Source organism: Ambystoma mexicanum, chromosome 6p (genome assembly GCF_040938575.1).
Source record: "Ambystoma mexicanum isolate Mex_15411 chromosome 6p, UKY_AmexF1_1, whole genome shotgun sequence".
NCBI lineage: Eukaryota > Metazoa > Chordata > Amphibia > Caudata > Ambystomatidae > Ambystoma > Ambystoma mexicanum.
In genome coordinates this window covers 1134699490-1134726586 of record NC_090935.1, presented here as the reverse complement: position 1 = coordinate 1134726586, position 27097 = coordinate 1134699490, and the positions used below count along the sequence as shown (strand labels likewise).

Here is a 27097-nt window from a genome sequence, read left to right as displayed (position 1 = left end):
CTCATTTATCGCAAGCCAAACAATTCAATTGGCACTAGTTTGTACAAAAAATCACCCTGCTTCATTTTGGAAGATTTCATCCGCAATCATTAAAAGAAACCTTATGGCCAATGTTTACGTATCAGACGTAATTGTTCTGAGAAACAAGACTTTGTAGCCCATAGTAAGTCATTAAAAAGCAATCTAAAAGCGAGAGGATATCCGCCTCATCCCATTAGAAGATCCTACAAAAGGGCGGCCAACACCCAAAGGATTGATTGCCTTACTAAACAAGATAACACCAAATTGGATAAAATAACCTGTGTGACATCTTTTACCCCTGTAAGTAATGATCTGAGAAAGACCATTCTCAAAAACTAGAAGATGATTAACAATCTTTTTCCATCCCCCCCCGGTTTTGCTTTCAAACGGTTACAAAATCTTCGGGACAAATTGGTACACACGTACCCAAGACAGCCTGCCAACTTGCTCACACAATCAACACTCTGGAGCTTGCCTCCAGTTGCAGGTCATTATAAATGTGGAAAATGTCTTGTGTAACTTTACCAAAAATGTAAAAACTATTGACCTGAAAACTGTTGTCTGGAAACTCAGATCGTTCACGAACTGTGCTACAAAATGGGCTATCTATTGCATAACTTGCCCATGTGGGCTCGTCTATATTGGCAAAACTAAAAGAACAGTCCGGACTAGAATAGGGGAACATCGTTCCTGCAGAAAGAATGGGACCAAAGATAAACCACTAGTTGAACACTACCAACAAATGAAACATTCTCACAATGATATATCATGGTGTGTGTTACACTGTGGATGCACACCCTCGCGGAGGAAATGGGGATCTCAAACTGCGGAAGCTTGAACAAAAATGCATCCATAAATTAGACTCTGTCAAATGTGGTCTAAACCTATATATTGAAAGGAATCTTTTTGTCCATAAATGAGCCCTATCTATAACTTACAGTACCAGCAAGCTGTCAGTTATAGCCCTTGCACCACCCTACATAGTTTTATATATTTTTTGAGACTGATTCAACACCTGTGTCAGTAAGCCATTCACATAATATATATGGCTCTTACAGTCATATACGAGTCGTTTCTCCATTATTGGAATGATCAAATAATTTGTAAAAAATATTTCTTTGACTCAACAACTAAAAATGACCTTTCCACCGTCTATGCTGTCCGAGATTCTGTATTTGTAAAATATAGATGTAGACACATACGTTTATATCAATCATTTGATAGGGTCACACGAAAATCATGCCACTCAGTTTTAGTACATCTACAGATTAATATCCTAAAACACCCATATATACAATCGAGTGACTTTGACACTACAAAATGGCCGCGACTCAATTCTAAAGTGGTTGTGGAGATTACAATCACGTGATGACGGCAACACGTCACACGTTTGGCTATATGAGACAGATCATGTGACTTAACAGGAACGATCTGCATTCGCACACAGATTTTGACACGCCGCAGCCGCGCTGTAATACAAGTAAGTGCGCTCCCTGTATGTAATAACTACTTCATGTAATTAGACACGTGCAGTTTAGCATTTATTGCTCTAACGCACGGTTTTTCCTCTAAAGAAATTATCACAGAGCGCTCGAACAATACGAGCATCCAGCTAAGGAGCCTCTCAAGTACGTCACGCGACAGAAAGCATTTTCCATATGCCAATACGAAAACATATCTGAAATAATATAGCCGAATGGGCCCAGAAGAAAGTTGAAGGTATGAAAATATAGCCAACTTGAACCTTAGAACAATCATTGTTAAAGGCCAAACATATGTTCACTAGCCTTTTTGTGTTGTCCCCAATGCAGTGTCATATGGTCCACAGTACACATGCCGGACTATGATGTACCAATTTACCAACACGAGCACATCTGATGTACTGATGACACACATCATTTGAACCTCCTTGAGCCTTCGTGTAAAGAAATTACCAAGGTACTATTATGGATAGAGGGCAAAATCAAGTAGGCACATTGAGAATTTATTATTTTCTTCTGTTCTCTGTGACCTGATAAACCCCTTTGTACTCTTGATTTTTGAGCATATACGAGGATCTTTAGAATATGAGTACTGAAGCACTATCAGGCTAGTTAAAGAAGAAAGATATAAAAGGAAAAATCAGTTACATCCAAATGTACAAAAGTGGTATATAGATTATTTAATAATGATATATCCGTGATGCACATTTAGAAATTTGCTAAAGGTTTGGGAATATTAAGAAAAATGAGGTAACATTATAATTACAATCCGTCATTAAGCCGGTTTTTAACAGCTTGATTACGAAAAGTCTCCCCCTTGAAAATATGACATCTAACACCAGGCGTCCCTTGTGTGTCCTGACGAAAGCCCTAGTTGGACTACCAGTGGTCCAGGTTACAACAGCTGATACGTATCACCTTGTGGTTGCACATATCTAAGGCTGGAAACAGAGTCATTTCTGTCGACACATCTTCTATAGGGGCTCCCTTGCAAAATTATTGATAAATGCCTATGATTGGAAGTCACCCTGTCTTACTAACACCACTTTTAGTTAGCAATGGGCTTTGAGTTTTGACAGTTGCCAACAGATATATTTATATGCTTTTGAATGCAGTGCTTGATTCATTGTTATATGTTGTCTCTTTTTTTTAAAAAATGGACCTTTGTCCTTGCTTTCTAGCATGCACTAGAAAAATAAAATTGAATATATATTTTTTGTAATACCTGGCTCTGCGTATATCTTGTGATATGTTTCCACACAAGATTTTGATCCACAGTTGCCTCATGTCAGTCTAAATTTCCAACCTATATGTTGACATCAATAGGTAGCTTGTTCTTGGGACTTTTGCGCTTTCTCTATGAATTACAGGCCACATCCCACAAGCCCCTAACAAAAAAGTGGTCTATTTTTGCTCATATAGCATTATCCCCATTTTCTTCAAAGGGCCATCACTGTTCACTACCTGCATCGCATCTGGGGAGCCCTCTAAAGTCGCTGCTGAAGTGGTGGACCCAAAGCCAGTGTGTCCTAAGTGTACAGAATCCAGTGCCGGTCCATTTGTGCACAGGACCACCATGAACTAGCCATGCCTGAAGTGATCTCTGCACGCACGACCTCTGGGCTTCTTCCAACAGGACCAAGGCACGAATCAAGAAGGCCGTGATTTTAGGAAGTCATACAGTGGTCCCAAGTGAATCTGAGTACATGGGTCGAATAAACGTACCTGGTTTTGGCTGCCGTCTTTGTAGGCCTAGCCCTGTGTATTCTTTGCCTAGACTTGCACAGTTGTGTTGTCTGGTACCCTCCCCTAGGTCTCCCCTAAGGTAGTTGGATTGGGAGAGTCTTTTAAAGACGTTCCTCTTGTTTTTACTGAACTTTGAAACGCATAGAACTACTTGTCGGCTCAAACCAACACGTGTGCAATTTTCCTAAACAGACTACTAGCCTCCTGAAAAGACCGTTATTGGAACCTGTGACTCTAAAGGCACTATGCGCCTTCATTACTAGCCATCAAAGCTATTCTTAAGGTTAGAGCCTTTATTCTAAGGTTTTGTATGGTATTTACTAACTTCTTTCTTCTCAACCTATTAGTTCCCAGTCTTGATTACCTGCCTGGTTCTATGTCTTTCACTTGCTTTCTTACACTTAGCATATTCAAAAGCGATTCTAAATGTATTTAAAAGTGAAGTGTTAGTGCTCTTAGCACAGCATATTAAGGTGAATGTGTATATATTAGTAGTGAATGTTTAATGCATTACTTACCTGTTGCTTTTCATTGCTAAGAGTTTAAGACCTAAAAAATAACTGTAGTTTTATACATTCTGCCTACTTGTATTATTAAATGTGCTCTGTGCGTGCTTAACTGAACCCTTCACCACTCACACCCTCCTAAGCCTTGCTGTTAAGTCACACTACCCAGATAGAGTTTGGCTAGCTCTTAGTGTTTGTCACTGTTCATCAGTAGTATCAGTTTAAAGGACTGATTCTGAAAATCTTTAACGGGGCAGCAATTCTCTGGATTACTGGACATATTTTCTCACTGAACATACTGCCTTAACGGACACACTGCATTTCTGGAACATTAGTGTATTCCTAAGACTTTACATTTTATAAAGCATACCAGCTTAAACGAACAATAACAAAAAAAGTTAGTCGCTGTAAGGCTGAAACAGCGCATAACATCATTAAGTAGTGGTGCTACATATCTGAGCAATTACAGTTAACAAGGGTACTAAACTTGATCATTCTGCTCATAAATATTTTCTGTTGAATATCCTCTTGATTTCCCCCACCCCCTGAGACCATCAGTTGTTGCCTACTGCAGGACTGTTATCTCTGCCCACCACATCTAAGAATTCCCTCAAGCGAGTCCAAGTGCCTTTTGACCTACTAGCTGAGGCTGCACCACAGCATATGCTATTAACTGATCATAGCAGTAAATCTTTCAGCGAGAGATCCACTTTTGGAACCCTTTTTACTCCCCCAGCACATGCCTCGCTACCACTGTTGATAAATTCACAAATTTTGTTTCTTTTTTCGACTGAAACTGGAACAAGCCGAAGAGCCAAAATGTGGGATCTACCTGCAATTCACAGTTCATTACTCTGTTGTGTCCCCAACCTCACTCCAGAAGTCTGCCTCCCGAGCACAGCTCCATACTAGATGCATACAATCTGCTTGGTCTCCCACGCATCTCTTACACGTATATGGGATATCTGCATTGCACACGTGCAGTTTGTGTGGGGTGTAATATGGCTGATGTAGACATTTGAGATGCATCAGCCTGTGCCCTTGATTCATGAATATATTATGCTTTCGCTAACACACCTGGTCCCATTCCAGATCCGTAAGCAGTGCCCCCTGCGCCTCATCCCATCTTGCTGTAAGATAAGTGGGTTTCCTAATGTATTATGCTTTTTGATATGTAAAAACCAAGGTGCATACAGATAGTTCCGATGCGAGGGGGTGCGTAATCAGGGAAGCACCTTAGCTGCTGCTCTCGTGCTAGTTTTATTCTGTTGTAGAAGATAGTTAAAGGATTAATGGGGTCATCCTTCCTGATGTTGCTCAAAGCTAATGAACACACCTGTTGTAAAGAGATCCAGCAGTCGTGTGATACACAAATTTCCAAATTCGATATGAATTTGTCTCTCGAAGACTACTGGTATCCTGGAGTGTTGTACAATGGTAGCGTTAGTGTGTATGGTATCCTATCATCACCATTGCCCTACAACTGTCGTAGTGCCCTCCATGTAACATACCACAGCTGTACCTTGTTTTTATTCTTCCCATTTGCCCCCTAGACCAGGGCTTGTAGCGGGGAAGGCACACATGATTCGCTCTTAAGCTTTAAATGCAGTAACGTGATTTGGTCTCCAAGTTATCAGACTGCGAACAGTGCTTGCGCTGCGGAGTGATACAGATGCATATTTGGATTCATAGCCCCACTCCATCATGTGGAAGCAATAATGTAGACCTAGATATACGTGGCAATTTGCTGTGCCTTAGTGGTTTGATTACTATGGCAGAACTTCCCTGATCCCCTAAAGGACTTGCTCCTCCTAAGAGTCTCATGTGGCGAGCCTCTTCCCCTTTAGGTTAGCATTGTGCGGATAGCTTTTAGATCCTCCTCACTCTGCCCTTGGGTCCAGCATTATGCAGCTTGTGGCCGCCCTCAGCACCTATGATGAGCCCAACATCCAGCCGTAGAGTAAGACAGGAGACATTTTCTCATTCCCTAAAGGCAAAGTGAGCTCAGCACCTCATCTCTGGAAGTGAGTAGGACTTGTATACCCATGAGCTTGTAAGGAGCAATCTGAGTGGTATGACCCTATCTCTGACCAAGACGCCTACAAGAATCTTTAATCTGAAATGGTGAGAGGGAGTGATCACTTTTCTTGTCCAGTGATCTGCCCAGCATTTTAGGTACATGCTAGTGATTTTTAATGTTTCTGAAACGTGCTGTTAGTCTGATGTGTTTGACGTAATAAGCGACTTCCCCTTTCACCAACCTCTGGTATCCCCATATTCCTTGTACAGTGCTCCTTTGCTTCCTTGCTAGATTTCTGCTATGTTAACCCAAATACAGGTGGGTTACATTGAGAAATTGTGGGAGACCATTATCCTTGTAAAATAGGAAAACCCTAATAATGCACTGTAGCTTATTCCTAGCAGGTCAGATAACACAGTGAGCTAAGTGCTCGCCCCCGATATCTGTGCGCTGCTTGCTGTGACAGGTTCGAATACCGTCATGGTCAACTTGGCCATTCATTCTTCCGTGGTCGATAAATTGAGTACCACTCTGTGGGATAGTATTGTCTTCTGTTATTCCAGCACTCCGAGACCTATTGGTGTGTAGTGCTATATAGGAAATACATAATAAACCTCCTAGAACTTGCATTTATCCCATTACCCATTTTAACATGAATAAAGTATTTTCTTTGCACATATTCATTGCTGTGTATTCTGTTGGTCTACGCAGCCTTCTCTACTGCTCAGGACATATCTTCGAATTAACTGCTTCCCCTCATGTGTAAACAAAAAGCAAAGTAAGGCAGAATGCCTTATGCATGTCCCCTCCCCACATCCCTTTCACATGACTGCAGGTGTTAATGGCACCATCCTTCCACCCCTCTACAACTCTGTCTGCACACCAGTACCATATTGCACCCAGGTAAGCAGTAATAAATGCTGATGAAGACCAGTAATGGGTTGGGAGGTGGTGAAGTTGAAGGCTGAATGAAGGTCTTCCATTGCGAACCCTAGGCATCACTTTGGAATCCGCATTGAGCGCTGAAGCCCATGTAAATCAAATAAACAAAAACTGTCAGTATCATCTATGCCTGCTTGGACACATCAGGCCTCTGATTAACAAAGAGAACTGCGCCACTATTGCCCAAGCTACCATACATTGAAGGCTGGACTATGGCTACACGCTACTAATAAGAGCAAACGCTGCCTTTCTGACAAAATGTCAGTCAATTCAGAATAGTGCTGTGTGTATTATTAAAAACATGCCAAGAGGCGAACACATCTCGGCCAGTAAAAGGGATCTACACTGGCTGAAGGTGGAAGATAGGACTGCTTTCAAATCTAGCACACTGGTACACCACTGCCTTTTTGGCACTGCTCCTCTCTACTTGAAATCATTGATCGCCCATATGTTCCTAGTAGATCCCTGGGTTCAGGAAATAAGGGTCAGATCAACAGCGTAACCCACCAATGGACTGGGTAGATCCTTTCCCGTTGGAGCTGCCAAGATCTGGAACGCACTCCCGATTGCATTAAGACTGGAACAAAACAATCTAAAGTTCAGTTGTGCACTGAAGGCCGTCCTATTTAAGTAATTATTAGTACAGACCGTTGTATTTTCTTCTCAGTGTGTACCGTTTATTTTTGTTATCCTTCTGTCTTTACGTTGCCGCCCTGATGCCTGCAGGCTTCTGCGCCTTATAAATTTATAAATAAAAATGAATTAAATAAATAAATGTCACACAGCACAGATCGGATAGACTGATGACACCAATGCTTTTACCTAAACCCTGCCTCACAAACTAAGGATTCACAGGTGTAAGGCGCTCTGCATGTAGGTTTGCCACCTGCAAAAATATGCACCTAGGTCCTGCTGCACCAAAAAGCCATTAACTATGTAATCTCTGATTGGGATAATAACCAAAGCCCACAGTGCAACTACAGCTTGTGCAGGAGCCTGTATCTGCTGAGTGATGTCCATTACAGGGTTTGACCGAGAAGGTTTCAGGTCCTACTTCAGTACCTTTTTAGCCCACCTTCCCCTGCTCGTCTGGAATTAGAGCATTGGTCTAATCCCAATTGACCAAAAGAACCATTAGAAAGTATTGATAATGTGCTCAGTGAGGCTAAAACCATTATTTGCATTTAGTATATGAGGTGGAATTATGGATCTGTTTTGACCTTCTCTGCAAGCATTTTACTGTACCAGAATTGTAAAAAATAAATGTAATACTTTGGAGAAATATTGTGAACGATTTCAAAACATCTGCTTTTTTAGACAATCCAGCAAACTGACAACGTGGACGCCTGCCACCCCAGAAGATTGCTTAAAGTGTTGAGAATCTGTAAAAGATTGTTTTGCTCGTTTTCCTTTGGCCAAGGGTTGATTTGTCATTGAAGATAAGCCTCAAAATGACTTCTGACATTTTGGAAAATTACCATTTGCCTTGCTAAAGGCATTACTAGGGGAACCAACTTGTTGAAAACATGTACTCCGTAGACCTGAGGTAATACGGTTTATTGGTTTGCCCAACACCCCACTGACTTTTTTAGAGAGTTGAAGGGAAATTGCATCTTACTTAAAAAAATATATAATGCCCATTTACATCAAGCTCTTTAAGCCACACAACCAGAATATACATATGCCACCTATTAGTAGATTCCTTAAAGTGTGTTTTTTCCACATATTCTGGGGACTAACCTCTCACCAAAGGGAAAGTGTGACGTGATCATTGATTCTGTCATCATTTAGTGATGCACTTGAATTATTACATAAATGGCGGTGGATAGCTCAATTATGAAACCTTTGGGAAGATGGTATTCCCAGGATTTGTAAATTCGTGAAAACATACTAATTTTCAATGATGCGGTTGTACAATGGAACAGATATTGAGCAATATTTCAAAAGACAACCACACATGTTTTCACGTATCCCTTTTATATATTGAGTCTGCAAAACAATTGAGCCGAGAATGGCTTTTTGAGCCAGAAAAACTCATTTTCGCTTAAAAGACCAAAAATAGCAAATCAAACAACCTAGCCATGACATTTTCCAAAAACATGCATAGGATTGCGCAAACACCATGGCTTAGAAAGTGTTCATGTGTTGTACGAGTCATGCATGGAACATTGTGGTCGAGATGCTGCTATATGTTCAAGCTATGTAGATTGATTTCCTAGATGTGCATAAACAAGTTTTATTTTTCTCGCGGTTTAACTTACTCACTGCGTTTATCATTTGAATTTGTGTCCCTTTCTTTTCTGTAGGATGAAGATGAGGAATCCAGTAGGCTTGAAGCAGAGGAGAAAAGGCGCATTGAGTCGAATGTTGATGATGTTTCTGAGAGGGATGCCAAGACAATCATTGAGTATGTGTACACATTGTTTGTCATGATTTTGCAAAGAAAAATGAATGGGAAAAGTATAGGTTTCATGTTCTTTTTTCATATCAATTTCAATGTAAAGCCACTCTATGAATATGTAGTGAATGTGTGTCTAATAAACATCTGTTCTTAATTTATGGGTGCAGAGTCTCTGGAACTTGTACTAAGCTCCTAGAACAAACTAAAAAATAAGGAATAATCCTAATCAACTCTTAATTTCCCAATATTCTAATAACGCCATTCTATTAAACTTAACAAGCAACACATCTTCTTGCCGTCTCGTGACTCGTCTTGTGAATGCTGTACCTCCCTTTAAACTCCATTTGTGACTAGAGAGAGGGAGTGAGAGAGGGAGGTCAACTTGAAGGGATTCACGGACAGGTGCTTTGGAAGCATTCAACGATTTAGAGCAACATTGATATGCATGGATTCTTGATGGTTTAAAGGAGAATTACAACATAAGATCATTCACAAGAAGAGTCACAAATAAATGTGCGTCCTTTTAAGCGGCTACCAAAGATTCAAATAATATTGAATCATGGTTGACAATAATATGAATTTGATGGAAATCAGCTCCTCCATAAAGAAATCCTTAATACTCCTACGTCCATTCCCCTTTCCTCTATACTTTTGGGACATTCCGTCCAGTGGGATGGGACCAAAGCACTTCGGTAAAAAAGCATCAAATTGAAAAATGTGCCCTTCCTCTCTTTTTACGCGGGGTACCACACGCGGCTGTAACCCTGCCCCCCTTGGCTCCGCCCCGCGCATCGCTCTTCAATCCTTTTCTCCGCGCGGTTGGGGTTGGACGCACTTGCATCACCGGAAAGACATTTTTCTTCTTTCCCGTTGTCCTTATCTCCTGCTCCGGTTCTGCGGTCATGTTGTCCTCCGTCTATGCCGGATCGTTTAGGATTTGTCTCTTGTTCCTCTTGCGAAGGTTGTTTCGCTAGGGTGAATCCCCATTCTTTCGGCTTGGAGTGTCTGGGACCGGATCACCGTTGGGACTTGTGTTTCTACTGTGACTCCCTTTTCGGTCCGGGCACTTCAGCGTCCTCTTCGCCGGTGGGAGGAGATCTTCCAGCAAGTTCCTCCACCGCATTTTCAACTCTTCATCGACGAAAAGAAGAGACGCCCGATAAGTTCTTTACTTTTTAGGGCACCCCGGCCAGAGCTTCAAGAGCTCTGCTACCAGGGTTTCCCCTGAGGTGCCTCGCAGGCCTAATTGGCGTACCAGGGTTTTCTCCAAGGGTTCCCGCGAGGGGCCTGCCTACACCGGATGATCTGAGGTTCACCAACCAGGTGCTAATAGCCAGCCCAGTCGTGCTGAGGCGTTGGGTACCAGAGTATGCTCTGAGGTCTCCTTGTCTGGAACTTCCCATACAGACACTGGGGTGCGCCCGAGGCCTCCCTTGAGGCTTTCTGTACCGAACCATGGTTCGAGGTCCCTCTCGGGAGAGCTATACAGACCAGACTCCATTCGAGGTTCCTCTCATCGAGGCAAAGGTGTGTACCGACAGAACTGAGACCTGTGAAGGTCTTGTCTGTGAGGTGGATTTCTCAGCATTCCTGTGCTCGTGGTGATACCGGTTCTCTGACCATTTCTCCTCTGTTACCGGCTTGGCCGAGGTGCCTCTCTTGGAGGCTAATTCAAAGGGTCACGACAGGATGTCTTTTAAACATCCCAGGCCCCATATTACCGGCTCTGCCGAGGATCCTTGTGTCAAGGCTAAAGTTTCGATCAGGTCCCCTGACCAGTCTGTGGAGTTGCCTGCCTCATCCACACATATGACGCAGTTCTCCTCGGATGCTCATAAAATGGCGGGCCTTCCCACGTGGTCTGCGGCATCCCTCCCACCCACGCTATCGACGGCTGGTGCTGGGAACCTTTTTTTTGGTGGACAACCTTGTCCACGGGACAGTGTGAATCCATTCCGCCCCTCCTATGACTGGCGCGCTCTCAGATGTCACTGCTGCATACAGTCTCGCTTCCTCCTACTTCTGCCCCACTGGCCTGTGTAGACCCTGTTGGTGGTGGGCCCTCTTGGCAGCCTACCTCACTTTGTTCATTGGGTATGCCCCTCATGAGCAGCCTCTGTCCATCCCAGTACCTAAAGTTTCGGCAGAGGATGCCTTTTCTGGGAAATTTCAGAGTCTTATGAACACTGATCCTATGAGGGAGTACTTTAAAGGTCTTATTAGGGAGATCTGCCCTCTGGTGCCGCATCCTGCCCCGGCAGTTCCAGTCACAGCACCTGTCACCCCGGAAGCGATACTGCCTCTATCTCCCGGCCAGTCTCCACCTCTTCCGCCTCTGCTGTCTCCGGTTAACAAGACTCCACGAGGACCGCAAAGTTTGGGATAAGCCCCACACTGGGCTACATATACATAGGAGAATCTACTCCCGTTACAGGCTTCACTCCTCTGAGGAAGTAGCCTTGGTGTCATGTCCGTTCCCGTCCTAAACGGTGGTTGCGGCCTTCACTCTGCAATCCAATGCTGCCGCGGCTCAAGTTCTGGCCAAGGAAGACAAGTTGCTAGATTCCTTGGCCATGAAGGGTTTTGCCAACATGGTACTGCAATTGCGTCAGGCTAATGCGGAGCTCATTTTGGCGGCGGTGAATATGAAACTGTGGAGGGATTTGGCGGACTTCAGGAGTTCATTCCTGGCGACAGGCTGGAAGACTTTAAAGGCGGTTTGTCAGACGCCAAGGTATTAGTACAGGATATGCTGGAGGCTGCTGCACACCATGTCGACACCTCAGCTAAGGACCTGATGTTGGGGGTGGACACCTCTCGTCAAGCTTTGCTGCATACAACAAAGTTTTCGAAGGAGGTCCAAGATAAGGTTCTGGACCTGCCTTTTGACGGCAAAGAGTTGTTTCATTCTTCAATGGATGAAGAGCTTACAAAGACTAAGGCGAGCACGCAAACTGCCAAGTCTCTGTCGGTGCTTGTGAAGCCCCCAGTCAAAGTCTCGGTCCTCCTCAGGCTTTGGAGGGTTCCAGGACCGCATGTCATGCAGATCTGATCCTCCGACAGGTAGCTCCCGTCGGAGACAGCAACGGGGTCGATTTTTCTCTGCCTTCAGCCTCCTCTTCAGGGACAGGTATTCTCTCCACAGAAAAGTCTACAAAATTATATTTTTTGGCGCTTGCACAAGACTTCGATGGAAGGACAAATCTCATCTCATCTGGAGGCGTGGCAAACCATCACCGAAGACAGGTGTTTTATCCATCGCTCGGGCGGCCTTATGCTTCTCCCTCCCCCTTACCCTGCCCTTCAATCCTCCCTTTCAGCAGTTGGGGGACGCCCTCCGTCAGAGCTGAGGTCCAGAAGATTCTAGATCTCAAGGCGGTGGAACCTGTTCCCCTAGTGGAACGAGGGGAGGGTTTTTACTCTTGTCTGTTCATGGTGCCCAAACCCAACCAGGCTGGCCTGCGCACCATCCTAGACCTTTCCAAGTTCAACCGTTCTCTTCCCCAAGCGAAATTCAAGATGATCACGCTCTGCCAAATAAGGTCCTCGATTCAGAAGGGTGACTGGCTCAGCGTTGTGGACCTTCAGGACGCGTATATGCATATCCTGATCTGGAGCCCGCATCGGAAATATCTGCAGTTCTCCCTGGGAGAGGAGCACTTCCAATTCTGAGTGCTCCCTTTTGGTCTCGGCTCAGCGCCATGTGCCTTCACGAAGATGTCGGTCATCGCGACTTTTCTTCGGCTACAGGGTATTCCTGTGTATCCATATTTGGACGACTGGCTTCTGCGTAGTCCTTGTCCAGTTAAAGCCTCGAGCAACCTTCAGTCTCTCCTCCAGCTCGTGTTCTGCCTTGGGCTGTCGGTGAACTGGCGGAAATCCTCCATGACGATCTCTCAGGACCTGATATTCCTGGGTTTATGTTGGAACATGATCGACTGCAGAGTGTACCTGACGGTGGACAGGATGGCAGATCTGTTGACCACGTGTCAGGTTTTTATTCAGTCATAGAGCACGTCGGCTTGGTGGTTCCAGAGGCTTCTAGGCCTCATGGCCTTGTGCATGCTTGCTCTTCCCCTTGCTCGTCTCAAGATGCGACTCACGCAGATGACTCTTCAGAGCTCCTGGCTTCAGGCAGTGGACCAGGACACCAAAATGATTCCGGTTCCACCCTGCATGATCACAAATAGCCTATGGTGGTCATCTTCCAGCAATCTGTCGGTGGGTGCTCCTTTTCAGGAGCCCTCCCCTCAAACGACCATTACAGCGGACTCCTCCCTTATTGGGTGGGGCGTGACGTTGGATCATCTTCAGGTTTTCGACCTTTGGTCACCACAGGACAGACACATTATCTGGAGCTTCTGGCGATTTTCCTGGCGCTCAAAGCTTTCAAGTCAGTGATTGTGAACAAAGTGATCCGCATCCGCACAGACAATGCGGTATCCATGTTTTACATCAACAAGCAGGGGGGTACTAGGTCACTTCCCCTTGTAGATCTAGCCATTCAGATTTGGGAATGGGGCATTCAGCACAGTGTTTGGCTGCTGGCATTGCACATTCCGGGCCAAATGAATGTGACTGCAGACTCCTTCAGCTGACGAGCGGTGGTCGGCTACGAGTGGGAACTGAACACGGAGATCCTCTCTGACATTTTTCACCATTGAGGCAGTCCAGGCTTCCGCTGATTCCAGGCCTGCTTCACTAGAGCGATCACCAGATGTGGCACCCCTCCCCACAATCATTCAGCTTGGTAGCCTGGTGCCTGAGTTCAAATCCTTCGAAAGTTTCAACCTGTCTGCGGATAATATGCGTATTATCCAGGCGGCTAGAAAGCCTTAAACAAGGTCTCAGTATACGAGCAAGTGGCTCCGGTTCTATCACTGGTGTTTAGCTAAGCAGCTGGACCCCAGACAAGCTACCATCAACACGGTCCTGTCATTCGTTTCTCATCTGGCAGCTTCAGGCATGCATGTCTTGTATTGTAGGACTTATTTGTTGTCTATCGTCGCTTACCTGTCCACGGGCTCTTGCTCCTTTCATTGATAAACCCTGTCATTAAAAGACACTGCGGGTCTATTGTATCTTTATCCACCTATGTGCAACCTGCAACCAAAGTGGGAATTGAATGTGGTCCTCACTGCCTTATGCCATAAACCTTTTGAGCCCATGGCTATGGTGGATTTGAAGTTCCTTTCATGGAAAATGGCTTTTCTGATTGCCGTGACTTCGGCAAGGTGTGTAAGCAAGCTTCAGGCCTAGTCTGTAGAACATCCATTCCTCGCCTTTCATAAGGATAAGGTCATCCTCCGGTCTAATCCTTCTTTCCTTCCAAAGGTGGTATCCGATTTTCATCTGAACCAGTCTATTTCCTAACCCGTCTTCTTTCCAGACCCGGCCTCAGATGCAGAGAGGGTATTGCATAATTTGGATGTCAGACGAGCTCTTAAGTTTTATTTGGACAGGACATCTAAACTTAAGAGCTCTTCCCAGCTTTTTGTGACCTTTGGCGATCCGAAAGGAACGCCGGCCTCGAAAGCAACTATCTCCCGATGGATTGCTTCCTCTATTTCAGAGGCGTATACCGTTCAGGGCCTTCAGCCTCCAAAAGGAATTCATGCCCATCTTGTGCGGGGCAAGGCAGCTGCTGTCGCCTTCCAGAAATATGTTCCCTGGAAAACCATTGCCAGACCAGTTACGTGGGTTTCCCCATCAGCTTTTTGTAAGCATTACTGCTTAGACCTGAGCTCCAGAGCCAATGCTCAGTTCGGTCAGGCTGTTCTTAAGAACCTCTTCCAGTAAGGGAATTCCATCCACCCGTTTTCCTGTGAGGAGTGCTTGGTAATCTCCCAAAAGTATGGAGGAAAGGGGTAGGGACTTAGGAGTATAACAAAGTTACTCATTGTAGTGTCTACCTTACTCCTAGTCCATAGTCCCCTTTCCTCCATACTTTTTGGAGATTACCCGTCTGCCGTCCCCTCTAATAAGTATCCTCTATTATTGCTTAAAGGTCTCGGACCTGGCGATAGAAAAGGACTGAAGAATGATGCATGGGGCGGAGCTAAGGATGGCAGGGTTACAGCCGCGTGCGGTACCCCGCGTAAAAAGAGAGGAAGGACACATTTTTCAATTTGATGCTCTTTTTACGAAAGTGCTCCAGTCCCATCCCACTGGACGGAATGTCCCAAAAGTATGGAAGAAAGGGGACTATGGACTAGGAGTAAGGTAGACACTACGTTGAGTAACTTATTTCAAAACACATAGAGATTATTACAACCTGTTAATTTCCATCAAAGCCAAGATGATTCATGCAATAATGATTGGCAGCAATTCAAGACATGATTGAAACCTACTTAAGATGATTTTTAAGTTGTATTTATTTGGATCTTGCCATACAAGAATTCCTTTTGTGAAAAATTATTTGGGGGGGGGCAAACTACAGAAAATGTCAACGAATTAATATCTGAAAATAAATAAGTAAAGATTTGTAAAGTTTAATAGATTGTGATTATTAAAATATTAAGAAATTAAGAGTTGATTAGGATTATTCCTTAGAGTGGGTTTTCTTTCCAACAGAGGTTCTCTGATGGAAATTCTTTTTTACTTTCTTTATAGCAAACCATGTGGGCTTTTTGTTTACCAACCCAAGAATTGGGAATCAAAACAGGCATCTCTTTAATTTGAGGGGTTTGCTGCTTGAGAATTCCCATGCCATCAGTTGGGATTTTGGTAAACGCTTCATTAAGCCAGCCTATGATCTAAATTCTAGATTGACCAACATTTAACAGCATTCATTTCCCACTGTCCCTTTTGAACCTTTTACAGTGAATCCTGCGCAATAAGTTCTGGCATTTGAAGATGTTAATTTTGTTGTAGATTCATGCATAATCAATTATTCTGTAAAACCAAAATGCATGTGTTCTGTCACATTTTTCTTTTTGATCAGATGTTTAATTTATATTTTTAATGATTTGTGGCAAAATATATATATATATATATATATTTCTGAGGCTTGTGGAATCTGCTTAGATCACATGCTGTGCATAGGCCGACATCTAGTGGAAGCTGCGGAGTATTACAGTTTGTTTTTCGAAACTCGAAAATGGGCGTCGACACAGGCGTGCCAGTAATACTATCCCTAGTGTGACGTCCACTGTACCCAAGATCCCTCACGCGTCTGGGATCCTCAGATTGTTTTTTTCCGCCATACTGGTCGGAAGCATCTTGCGGAGTCCCCTGGCCTTAGCCATACCTTTGCTAATTATTGAAGTTTAAAATTATTTATTGACATCCTTCCCCACCCCAACGTCGACCCTTGACTCGACGACGGCTGGAGAAGACACCGACCGTCGGCTGCTGCACGACGGATCTGGGCCTCGGAAGGCCGCTGGCCTCGGCCCGGGCCTAGTAGGCCGCTGGCCTCGGCCCTGCAAGTAGGGAGAGTGGGGGGTGGTACATACTCTTCACTCTTGGTATATAGGTACACCTTATATATTTCCTACACTTACCAGCCCGCTGCCTCAAGGTGCGTATGGAGGGTACCCCTTTCCAATTCTGCCCCAAGTGCAACCGCAAATACCCTTGGGTCGACAGGCACGCACGTGCAATCTCTGCTTGCCGAGGGACCACCCCGAAGCGTACTGTAGAGCGTGTAGTAGGTTTAAGCCTAAGACACTTAAGGACCGTTCGACAAAGCGTTGGGCCCACCACGCCAGGCAGGCGGCCATGGCAGCGGAGAGCGCCTTCAGCGATGGCAGCGACGCCGTACTTTCGGACGGCGAGGGCATTACGGCGTCGAAAGACTGCCGAGCGCAGGTCCCCGACCTCGGAAGGTTGTCCGGCAGGGCGGCTATGGGGAAGACCCCCGGCGACGCAAGCGCTACACACACTAAGCACACTAAGTCCAACCGAACCTCGACGACGTCGACTTCTTGGAAAGAGGCACAGATAGAACGGTCCGACTCGGTGTCCTCTGGGCGCTCTCGATCGAGATCGCCTCATGACGCAAGGCAATCATCCACTCTTGCCAAGAGTGCCTCGCTCCTTAGATTAATGGAAGTTCGATCGTCGGAAGACGAAGACGACTTCCACCCCCAGGCCGCGCTCCAGGAGACCGAGGCCGCAGTTAACACCAGCGAGGCCCCACGCTCGAAACAAGACACCTCTCCCAATCCTCGACGCCAGGCGTCGAAAGTCTCTGGGGCCTCCAAGGGGCAGGGAAAACATTTTTCCACGCACGGGGAGGGGGGGAAACAGCGGAAAGCACAGCCTTCCACTCCTGTAAGACCATCCTTCCACCCTAAGCAGACAGACAAACATAAATCTACTGGGACATCAACATCCAGCAAGGGTACCCTTGATAAGTCCCCTAAGTTGCCTACTAAAGTCATACCCTGTTCCAAAGAATGGTCCAGTGAAGACATAGACAGGGTCATGTCAAGGATGTCTTCCTTAGCTGATTTTTATGACAAAAACCCAGAACATTTCCTTTCGTATGACCCTCAAGGGCCCACACCCTCAGGCTCCTCTGATCCTATCCCCCTAAGTAAAAAGGCCCGGTTCGAAAGACCTGAACCCTTCGAGGTGCAGCCTTACTCTACTCCATACTCTACTCCACACCCCACTCCACACCCCAGATACCAAGGACAGCCTTTCCCTGAAGGGGACCAGGAGTTTACAATTATGGAGGAACAAACCGGGACTGAATACTATGCGGAGGATGAGGACCTGGAGGAGGTAGAAGATGAGCAGGAAATTTACAGAGTAGATTCCCCGGTAGAGAGCGAAGCCCCAGTTACCGACTCGCCAGTTGATAACCAGCCCCTCCTTAATGAAGTTCTCGCTCGCGCAGCAGAACATTTTCACATCGACACCCACGGTGTACAGGAGGAAAGGGACTTCGCAGAAGAGTTGGTGGGAGAGAGGAGGCCGGTCGCTCAGACCATCCCTATCCTTAAATCCATCCAACGTAGGATAGATCCATCCCTGGTGAATCCTAACCTCACCAGAGCCGTCAACCCCAGAATCGAGAAACTTTTTCGGGCAGGCAAGTCTGACCCTCTTTATATAAGAGGACATCTTAAACCAGACTCCCTAGTGGTTACCAACACTCGGAAGAGGGCTGGGACACCCTTATCGTCGTCAGAAGCTCCTCCCGACAAGGAGAGCAAAAGACTGTACGGGTTTGGCAGGAAGGTAGCCTCAACGTCCGCCTACCAAGCAAGGATTGCAAACTCCACCACCCTGTTGGCAAGTTACAACTGCCATCAATGGGAAGAGGTCGCGGAGCTCATAGCCTCTGCTCCTGAACCGTTAAAGGGCCAGTTGGCTCGGATCTCGGCAGAAGGGAGAGCCGTGTCTGGTTGCATATTAAAAGCAACTTTCGACGCCGCGGACACCGCAGGAAGATTGATAGCAGAAGGTACTGTTATCAAGAGACATGCGTGGTTACGGCAGTCGGGGTTCAAAACAGAAACCCAGGCTTCATTAATAGTCAAGCCGGTGGAACCCGATCTATTGTTTGGGAAAGCGGTCGAAGACGCACTTAAGAATGCCAAGGACGAGTACGAGACTCTCAAATCCCTTGGCCAGCTTACCAACAAACCCCCTAACCAGAGGGGGAACAGTAATTTTCGTCGCCCACGCGGCCAAAGTTCACAAAGAGGCAACTATGCCCAAGGACAGGGTACACAATGGAACAACAACCAGCAGTCTACCCAAAGTTACGGCAGGGGTAACAAGAGAGGTCGTGGAAGAGGCAGAGGCAGCCCCAACAAGGGAGGTGGCACGCCTCCACCAAAGCAGTGACGCTCAGTTCAGGGTCCCTTCTCACGCAACCCCAGTAGGGGGACGCATTTCCAACTTCACCCAGGCTTGGGAAGGGATCACCTCAGACAGATGGGTGCTGTCAACAGTGTCCACAGGATATTGTATAGAATTACTGCAGCGTCCCCGGAACCACCCTCCACGACAAAGAATACACTCCTTAGAACATCAGAAGATCCTTCTCGAGGAGATCGCCATTCTGCTACAAAAGGACGCGATAGAACTCGTCCAAGGACACCAGGTAAACAAGGGTATCTATTCAACTTACTTCCTTGTGCCAAAGAAAGATTTGACAATGCGCCCAGTATTGGACTTACGGCCTGCCAACAAGTATGTCAAGCCCCAAAAATTCCGTATGACCACGCTACAAGAGGTAATCCCCCTCCTAAAAAAGGGGGATTACATGGCAACCTTGGATATGAAAGATGCTTATTTTCATATTTCCATGCTCCCAGCGCACAGAAAATACTTGCGCTTCAAGGTGGACAGTCGCCACTACCAATTCAAGGTACTGCCCTTCGGGATAGCTTCAGCACCAAGGGTATTCACCAAGGTACTGGCGGTGGCAGCTGCACACCTACGCAGGGAGGCAATCCCAGTGTACCCTTATCTGGACGACTGGCTCATAACGGGGGAAACACCAGGAATTTGCAGGTCAAACATTCAGAGGACTATCGACCTCCTCCACGAATTAGGCTTCTCTATCAACGAGAAGAAGTCAAGTCTGGTGCCAAGCACCTCAAAACAGTTCCTAGGAGCAATCCTAGATACTCAAAAAGGGTTGACCTTCCCTTCGGAAGAGAGAATTCGGAATATACTACTGCAAATTCCACATTATCAGTCAGGTCAACAAATAACGGTACGCAAAGCAATGCAGTTACTGGGCATGATGGCGTCATGCATTTACCTGGTCCCCCACGCGCGTCTGCGCATGCGTCCCATGCAGGAATGGTTGGCGAAACAGTGGTCTCGGGCAAGTGGTCAGTGGGACAATCTAGTGGTCGTTTCGCCAACACTCGTACAAAGCTTACACTGGTGGACAAGAGAGAATCTCGCAAGGGGAAAACCCTTTTACGATCCCGAAGTACAGGCAGTGGTGACTACAGATGCATGCCTGACTGGGTGGGGAGCTCACCTTCTCCACCACACAGCTCAGGGTCTCTGGTCTCACTCAGTAGCCAAGAACCACATCAACCTGCTAGAGCTTCTGGCAGTATTCCGAGCGCTTCGGGCGTTCGAGCCCCATCTGCGAAACTTGTCGGTGCAGATCCGGACGGACAGCACGACAGCCATGTTCTATCTGAACAAACAAGGAGGGACTCGTTCGCTAAATCTGTCCAAGCTTGCCCAGAAAATCTGGATATGGGCACTCAGACGGAACATCTTCCTGTCATCACAACATGTTCCAGGGGAGCTCAATTCCCTAGTGGGTGCTCTAAGCAGAGACTCCCTCCCAGAGGAACACGAATGGGTCATTCACAGAGATATCGTAGAAGATCTCTTCTCTCAGTGGGGCTTCCCCACTATAGACCTATTCGCCACAAGCGAAAACAAACAATGCCCAGGATTTGCATCCAGGTTCCCCCAGCCAGACTCCCAAGGGAACGCCCTGTGGATGAACTGGTCGGGGATGTTTGCGTACGCTTTTCCACCAACTCCTCTCATCAGGAAGGTGGTGTACAAGATGAACAAAGAATCGATGACGCTCATCCTAGTTGCTCCCATGTGGGCGAGACAACCATGGTTTCCACACCTACGCAGGATGGCGGTGTGCGAGCCCATCAAACTCCCAGCCTGGTACAACCTACTGTCCCAGCAACAAGGTCAAACAGTGCACCAGGAACCCAACTCAATGAACCTGGCAGCATGGCTCCTGAGGTCATAGAGTTTGGGCATCTCAATTTACCACAGAGGTGTATGGACATCCTAAAAGAATCCAGGAAACCAAACACAAGGCACTGTTACTTTGACAAGTGGAAGAGATTCGTTATTTGGTGCCAGAATAAACAAATCAACCCAGTTGATTGCACTCCTTCCAACGTTGTAACATACATGCTCCACCTGCTGGACGCAGGTTTGGTTTTTAACTCTCTGAAAGTACACCTGGCAGCCCTCTCGGCTTACACCACATCCCATAACAAAGTATTGTGGTGGAAAGTACCAGTAGTTAAAGCCTTCATGGAAGGAGTAAAGAGACTTCACCCTCCTATTTCGAACCCACCGCCAGGATGGGACCTCAATGTGGTGCTAGCTAAGCTCATGGGCCCCCCTTTCGAACCCATGCATAAAAGTAGTCTCAAACACCTGACTTATAAAACGGCCTTCTTAGTAGCCATTACCTCTATAAGAAGGGTCAGTGAAATTCAGGCTCTGTCAGTGCAGGATCCTTTCTTTACTATCCACAAAGACAAACTGGTTTTACGCACACACCCTAGGTTCTCACCTAAATTTATATCTAAATTCCATGTAAACCAGTCCATCGAGCTTCCGGCTTTCTTCCAGAACCCGCAAAGCTCAGCTGAGGTGAAACTACACACCCTTGATGTGCGTAGGGCGGTCCTCTACTATGTAAATAAAACCAGACCGCTAAGGAAAACAGATCAACTGTTTGTCTCCGTAGCTACAGGCAGAGAGGGGGATCGCGTCTCTAAAGGCGCGATCTCGAAGTGGATTATCAACTGTATACAGCTGTTACTCTCTTTCTGAAAAAACTCTGCCTTTTACGCCAAGGGCCCATTCTACTAGAGGCATTGGGGCCACTCTGGCTTTCATTGCAAATGTTCCCCTCGACACCATTTGCAAAGCAGCTACTTGGAGCTCTATTCACACTTTTACTCAGCATTACTGCATTGACACTCATTCCAAGACAGATACACAAGTGGGACAAGCGGTTCTAAGACACCTGTTTGCTCATGACCCTTCTCACATCCCACCTCCTTCTTCGGGTACTGCTCGCTAATCTATGCACAGCATGGGATCTAAGCAGATTCCACAAGCCTCAGAAGGGATACATTACTCACCGTAATCGTATTTCTGATGCTTGTATCTGCTTAGATTCACATGCGACCCACCCTTCCTCCCCTCCGAGAGAAGGCGCATGATTGCTTGTAGTCTTACCTTTCTGTCTATCTGCTTGGATTATCTGTACTCGCGCTACTCCTCATGCTTCCTCATGTCAGAAAAAATACAATCTGAGGATCCCAGACGCGTGAGGTATCTTGGGTACAGTGGACGTCACACTAGGGATAGTTTTACTGGCACGCCCTGTGTCGACGCCCATTTTCGAGTTTCGAAAAACAAACTGTAATACTCCGCAGCTTCCACTAGATGTCGGCCTATGCACAGCATGTGAATCTAAGCAGATATAAGCATCAGAAATACGATTACGGTGAGTAATGTATCCCATATATATATATAATAAAAAAAAGGTGGATTGGAAACCAATCCAGGTTACATCGGCACTCCGGCTGTAATAGTAAAGAAAGACTGGATATCTCCAAAAAATCCACACACAGGCTTGTGTACCGTGCAGTCAAAGTGTCCTTTATTAATTGAAATGCATGGACAAAGGAGGCAGCAACGGTCTTGGATGCAAAAAAGGAACGACGCGTTTCACCCTACTCTGGCTTCGTCTGGTATGTGACACAGAGAGAGGACTGTAGTGTTATAGAAGAAAGTGTATAAGTCAATTTTTAGTGTTTAGCACTTAAATAGAGTAACAATTGGTAGACAGGAATGCAACCATGTTGGAACTGCATGACCACCCATTTCAGTGCATTCATGAGAGACCCATTGTTTTAAAGGCACTATAGTAATTCAAAACGCTTTTGTCATAAAAAACCAATTAGGCCATGTGGGTTGGGGGTGGACAATTTGCACGGAATTACTGATTCAAAATGCTTTATTTTCCATCCTAGTGTTCGCCAATGCCAACAAAATAAAAGAAACGATTATACATCGTCTTCTATTGTACTAGGCTTGTTTTTTCAGCCCTAGTGGGCCGACGCAGTGTCTTAGCATGAACTGAAATGTGGTGTCAAAAAAGTTTACAAAGTACATGTTGCAGACATCAACATTAAAATTGCATATATTTCATAGGTAATAAAGTGCTATGTAAACATTAAAGGACTATTGATTGACAAAGTGCTGAGTGCTATCAATAAAGTGCATAATATAAAGTGCATATTGCAAAACCACAAGTAGTTGGTACTTTGACCTTTGAGGCTGTATGTAACCCTTGCGGGTGTCTCTATGGTATGTTCTATCATACTTAGATCGCATCAACTCCACAAAAATTCGCTAAAAAACGCTGAAAAACGCTAAGAAACGCTAAAAAGGGGGGCATAAGCAATCCTTAACATATATCAAAAGCATCAAAAGTTTTTATACTAAGGCACGTAAATTGATCTAGTACAGCACAAATGGGCAGTGTTTCCCTTGCGGGCGCCTATGTGCTGTAACTGGAGGCTGTATGTAACCCTTGTGGGTGCCTGTGTGGTATGTTTCTATCATACATCGGTCAATTCAACTGCACATAAATATACTAAGGAAAACATGGAGTCCATAATATATATTGTGAATATTCATAATAAAACTCAGGTTGGTCTGGTACAGACACAAAGGCAGTATGTTACCCTTGCGGGCGCCTATATATTGTAACTTGGCCAACCTGTATATTAGATAATGTGGTAAAAGTTAACTAATGCAAATACAAGAATAAATGTTGCCTTTTCAAATTGTTATAAGGACATATCTAAAAGGTTAAAGTGCTTGATGTTGTGTGTTAAAATCACACCTTATAATTCAAATACAAACAATTTTAAAATATAATATGATCCACAATGTATGAATATATCACTTGATGAGAAATGAAACCTACAACTAGAGATTAAAGTGCATAGTGTTGGATGTCACATTCATATGCCAGTGTTTTATGCCTAATGTTTTTAGTAGATATGGAACATAGTATTTTTAACATTCAAATTATTGCCCTCTCCCATACCTCAATCCCATTAGTTACATTCAAACCAATCCTTCAATTGATAAACATTGTTTTGGGGAGACTTGTGATGCGATTGACAACTGGATGACAAATGCACTTTACATATTGATAAAAACAACACTCAATAAAAATAAAACATCCTCTCCCTTTGCTGAATTATTGATTTAAAATTGGTTGTGATATAAAAAACACACAATAAAAGTAAAAAGTACTTGCAGAAAAAACCGCATAAAGATGCACAGACGTCCAAATCAAACATAATTTCCTAAAAACCTTATTTCATTGTGCATGCACACCAAATATACAAAAATGCAGAGTATTTAGAAGAATTAGGACAGGCTCAGGTCTACCAATGATTTACATTTTGGAGTCTTAGAATTTTCAAGATCCCAGAAATGCATATAATTCTTCGTCACGATTGTGACCTCCCGGATACTTGGAATCTAGATATATAGTAGATTTTAATACCATTTGTCTAAGGGTTCGCAGTCTATCCCCTCCTCTTGGGTGAATTTTTACTGAGTCAATAATGAAATACTTAAAAGAACTGATGTCATTTTGATGAACCTCTTCAAAGTGTTTTGCAAGTGGGTAAGACATATCATGATTTTTGATTGCACGTAGATGTTGCAATATTCTTAACCTGGCTTCCAGCTTGGTGCTACCAACATACCATATGTTGCAGGCACAAGTAATCACATAGATAACAAATTGTGTAAAGCATCTCAGATCTTGTTTGATTTTGACTTCTTTCTTCGTTCGAGGATGTGAGAACGTTTTCATGTTTATTCCATGACGACATATATACATTTATATATTTTATAGGGCGGCGACCGCCGCCCTATAATTAAGGTAAACCGTTACATAGGAAATCGAAAAAATGATTTGGTAATAACTTTCACGGACCTCCCCCCAGACTGGAAAGTTTGGGGAAAATTCTTTGAAAAATAAAAAAGTTGGCAAGAAGACGAACAGTTTCAGCCTAGTCGGCTTAATTTTCCCCTACACAAAAAAGTCTAAAACAACATTGACTCTCGATCCTTTTGTGGTTTGGGGATATTCCGTCCAGTAGTTTTTTTTAATATTTGACAGAGAAGTGGGTGCCCCCTTTTCCAAAATAGATGGCTATATCTCTGGTAAATTGCCAAGAAACCGGATGTTTATAAATGAAACCTCCATCATCCGTTTTTTTTTCTTTTCTTTTCTTTCCCTCCATGCATCAGAGAGCCACGGTTATAAACTTGGTTAACCGAAAATGAATAAATAGGAAAAGGTCATTTTCAGGTGAAAAACAGGGAAATGCCTTTAGGGTAGAGGTGGGGGTAATAGGACACCAAATTAAATTTGGAAGTTGGAGGGACTGAGTTTGCAATATAAAGCTTTTCTGTAACCTCAGCTATCAGACCGAATAGCCGACATTTCAAAACAATCTGCATCACATAAACAGGACAGGGGAGGTGAAAAGGCCATCAGGGGAGTGGGGATGGGGGGGAGGGGACCAGACACACATGGGGGGTGGGAGGTGCACTTGGTTATGGTCTTGGAGGGAAGGGGAGCATTTTTGTGTATCACAATTTTTCCTGATAAACGCGGGTATAGGAACTACAAAATAATAAGCAAGGGTATTTGTAGTTCATTGTAGTTCATAGCCACGGATATAGAAAAAAAGTGAAAATATATAGAGATTTTTACAGCTACAGTGACGTGGGGAGGGGCGTGAAACATCACTGGCCGTGGCCAGTGACACGATAGGCATCCGGGACTCCCATCCATGCAGTAACCAGGACTGACCATGCTTAGCTTCAAAGCAAGGAAGCGGCCGGCCCCCTCAGACCATGTTGTCTAATAAAGATTGCCAACGCTGATAGCTCAGTAAGTCTTCATTCTATTAAAGACAAGAAGGCGAGCATTATGCTTATCTTTCTTTAATATTGCCATCTCAGCATTTTAACACATTAAATTAACTTTTTTAAAATATTTTTCTAATATAACATTAGAAAAAAATTCTAAGTTCAAGTTTAAACATCTCAAATCTCCAAAGAGTGCTGGGAACCACGACTCCCATGATCTCAGGCCCTCAGTAGTCCTGATCCCCTGTCTGTCCACCTATCGGCTCCCAGCATGGGGTATAAGCAGCCTGAACCCAATGTCCTTTCCTCTTTCTTTGCCACTATAGTCTTAGTTTTGCATGTGAACAGTCAATAAATGCCGAAACCCAAAGAACTTAACTGCTCCGCTGCTGTAAGCAATCTTGATCCAACGGGTACAACTTGTGACAAATTCTTCTTCTTTTTAAATCAATCCTTTCAAGGCGCCTTCTGGTCATCTCCTATGGAATTAATAAAGACTGTCATATAATTACAGATTATTTCTTTGACATTCCGGGCGGGATATAATGCTCGCCTCCTTATCTTTAATAGAATGAAGACTTACTGAGCTATCAGCGTGAGCAATATTTATTCTATGACAAGACGGGAGGCTCGCATTATGCTTGTTCAAAGCTTGCCACCATCCTGTTCGGTATATCTGACACCGGTTTGAAATAAAAAGTCTTAAAGGTCGACTCAGAGGACCAATCTGCTGATTTCATGATATCTTGAAGTTATACTCCTGCTGTAAAATCTCTAGAAGCCATTGCCCCTCTAGCAGAATGCGTGCCAAATAATAAGTCTATGCCTGCCCATTGCATCACCTCTCTAACCCATCTAGCTATAGTCGCTGTTGCTATTGCATGGTGTGCTTTCCTGCGTGCTATAAGCAACTGGGTCACTCCGCAAGGCCTAATATGTGTTGTTGCTGCTTCGTAATCTTTAATGCATTGCGCTACGCATAATTTCTTATTCTCTGCAAAATAAGGGTAAGAAATCACTCTAGAATCGGTCTTTGTTCTCGGGGTAAAAAAATCTTTGTCTATCTCTAGAGCTTTAACATCGGACACTCTCCGGCACGCCACTAGGCATAGAAGCATAGCTAGTTTCCCTGATAATTGGGATTGGGATAAGTGTACATTCTCTGGCCACCTTAGGAATAGATGGAAAACGTCTCTGATGTCCCACAATACTGCGTATTTAGTTTCTGGCGGTCTTCTCAACTTAATCCATTTCAGGAGCCGCAATACTGCTGGATGCTCCCCGACGGCACTCCCTTCCACTTTAT

General features: G+C 44.8%; 1 protein-coding gene across 2 annotated transcripts in view; it reads left to right on the top strand.

Annotated features, from left to right (window-relative positions):
- SMARCA2 (SWI/SNF related BAF chromatin remodeling complex subunit ATPase 2) overlaps positions 1 to 27097 on the top strand; it is a 3136185-nt gene that overhangs the window by 942327 nt on the left and 2166761 nt on the right. For both annotated transcript variants that reach the window (XM_069625745.1, XM_069625746.1), the window contains exon 14: positions 9023 to 9123. In XM_069625745.1, the coding sequence (XP_069481846.1) occupies positions 9023 to 9123 (101 nt within the window). The remainder of the gene's footprint in view (positions 1 to 9022; positions 9124 to 27097) is intronic.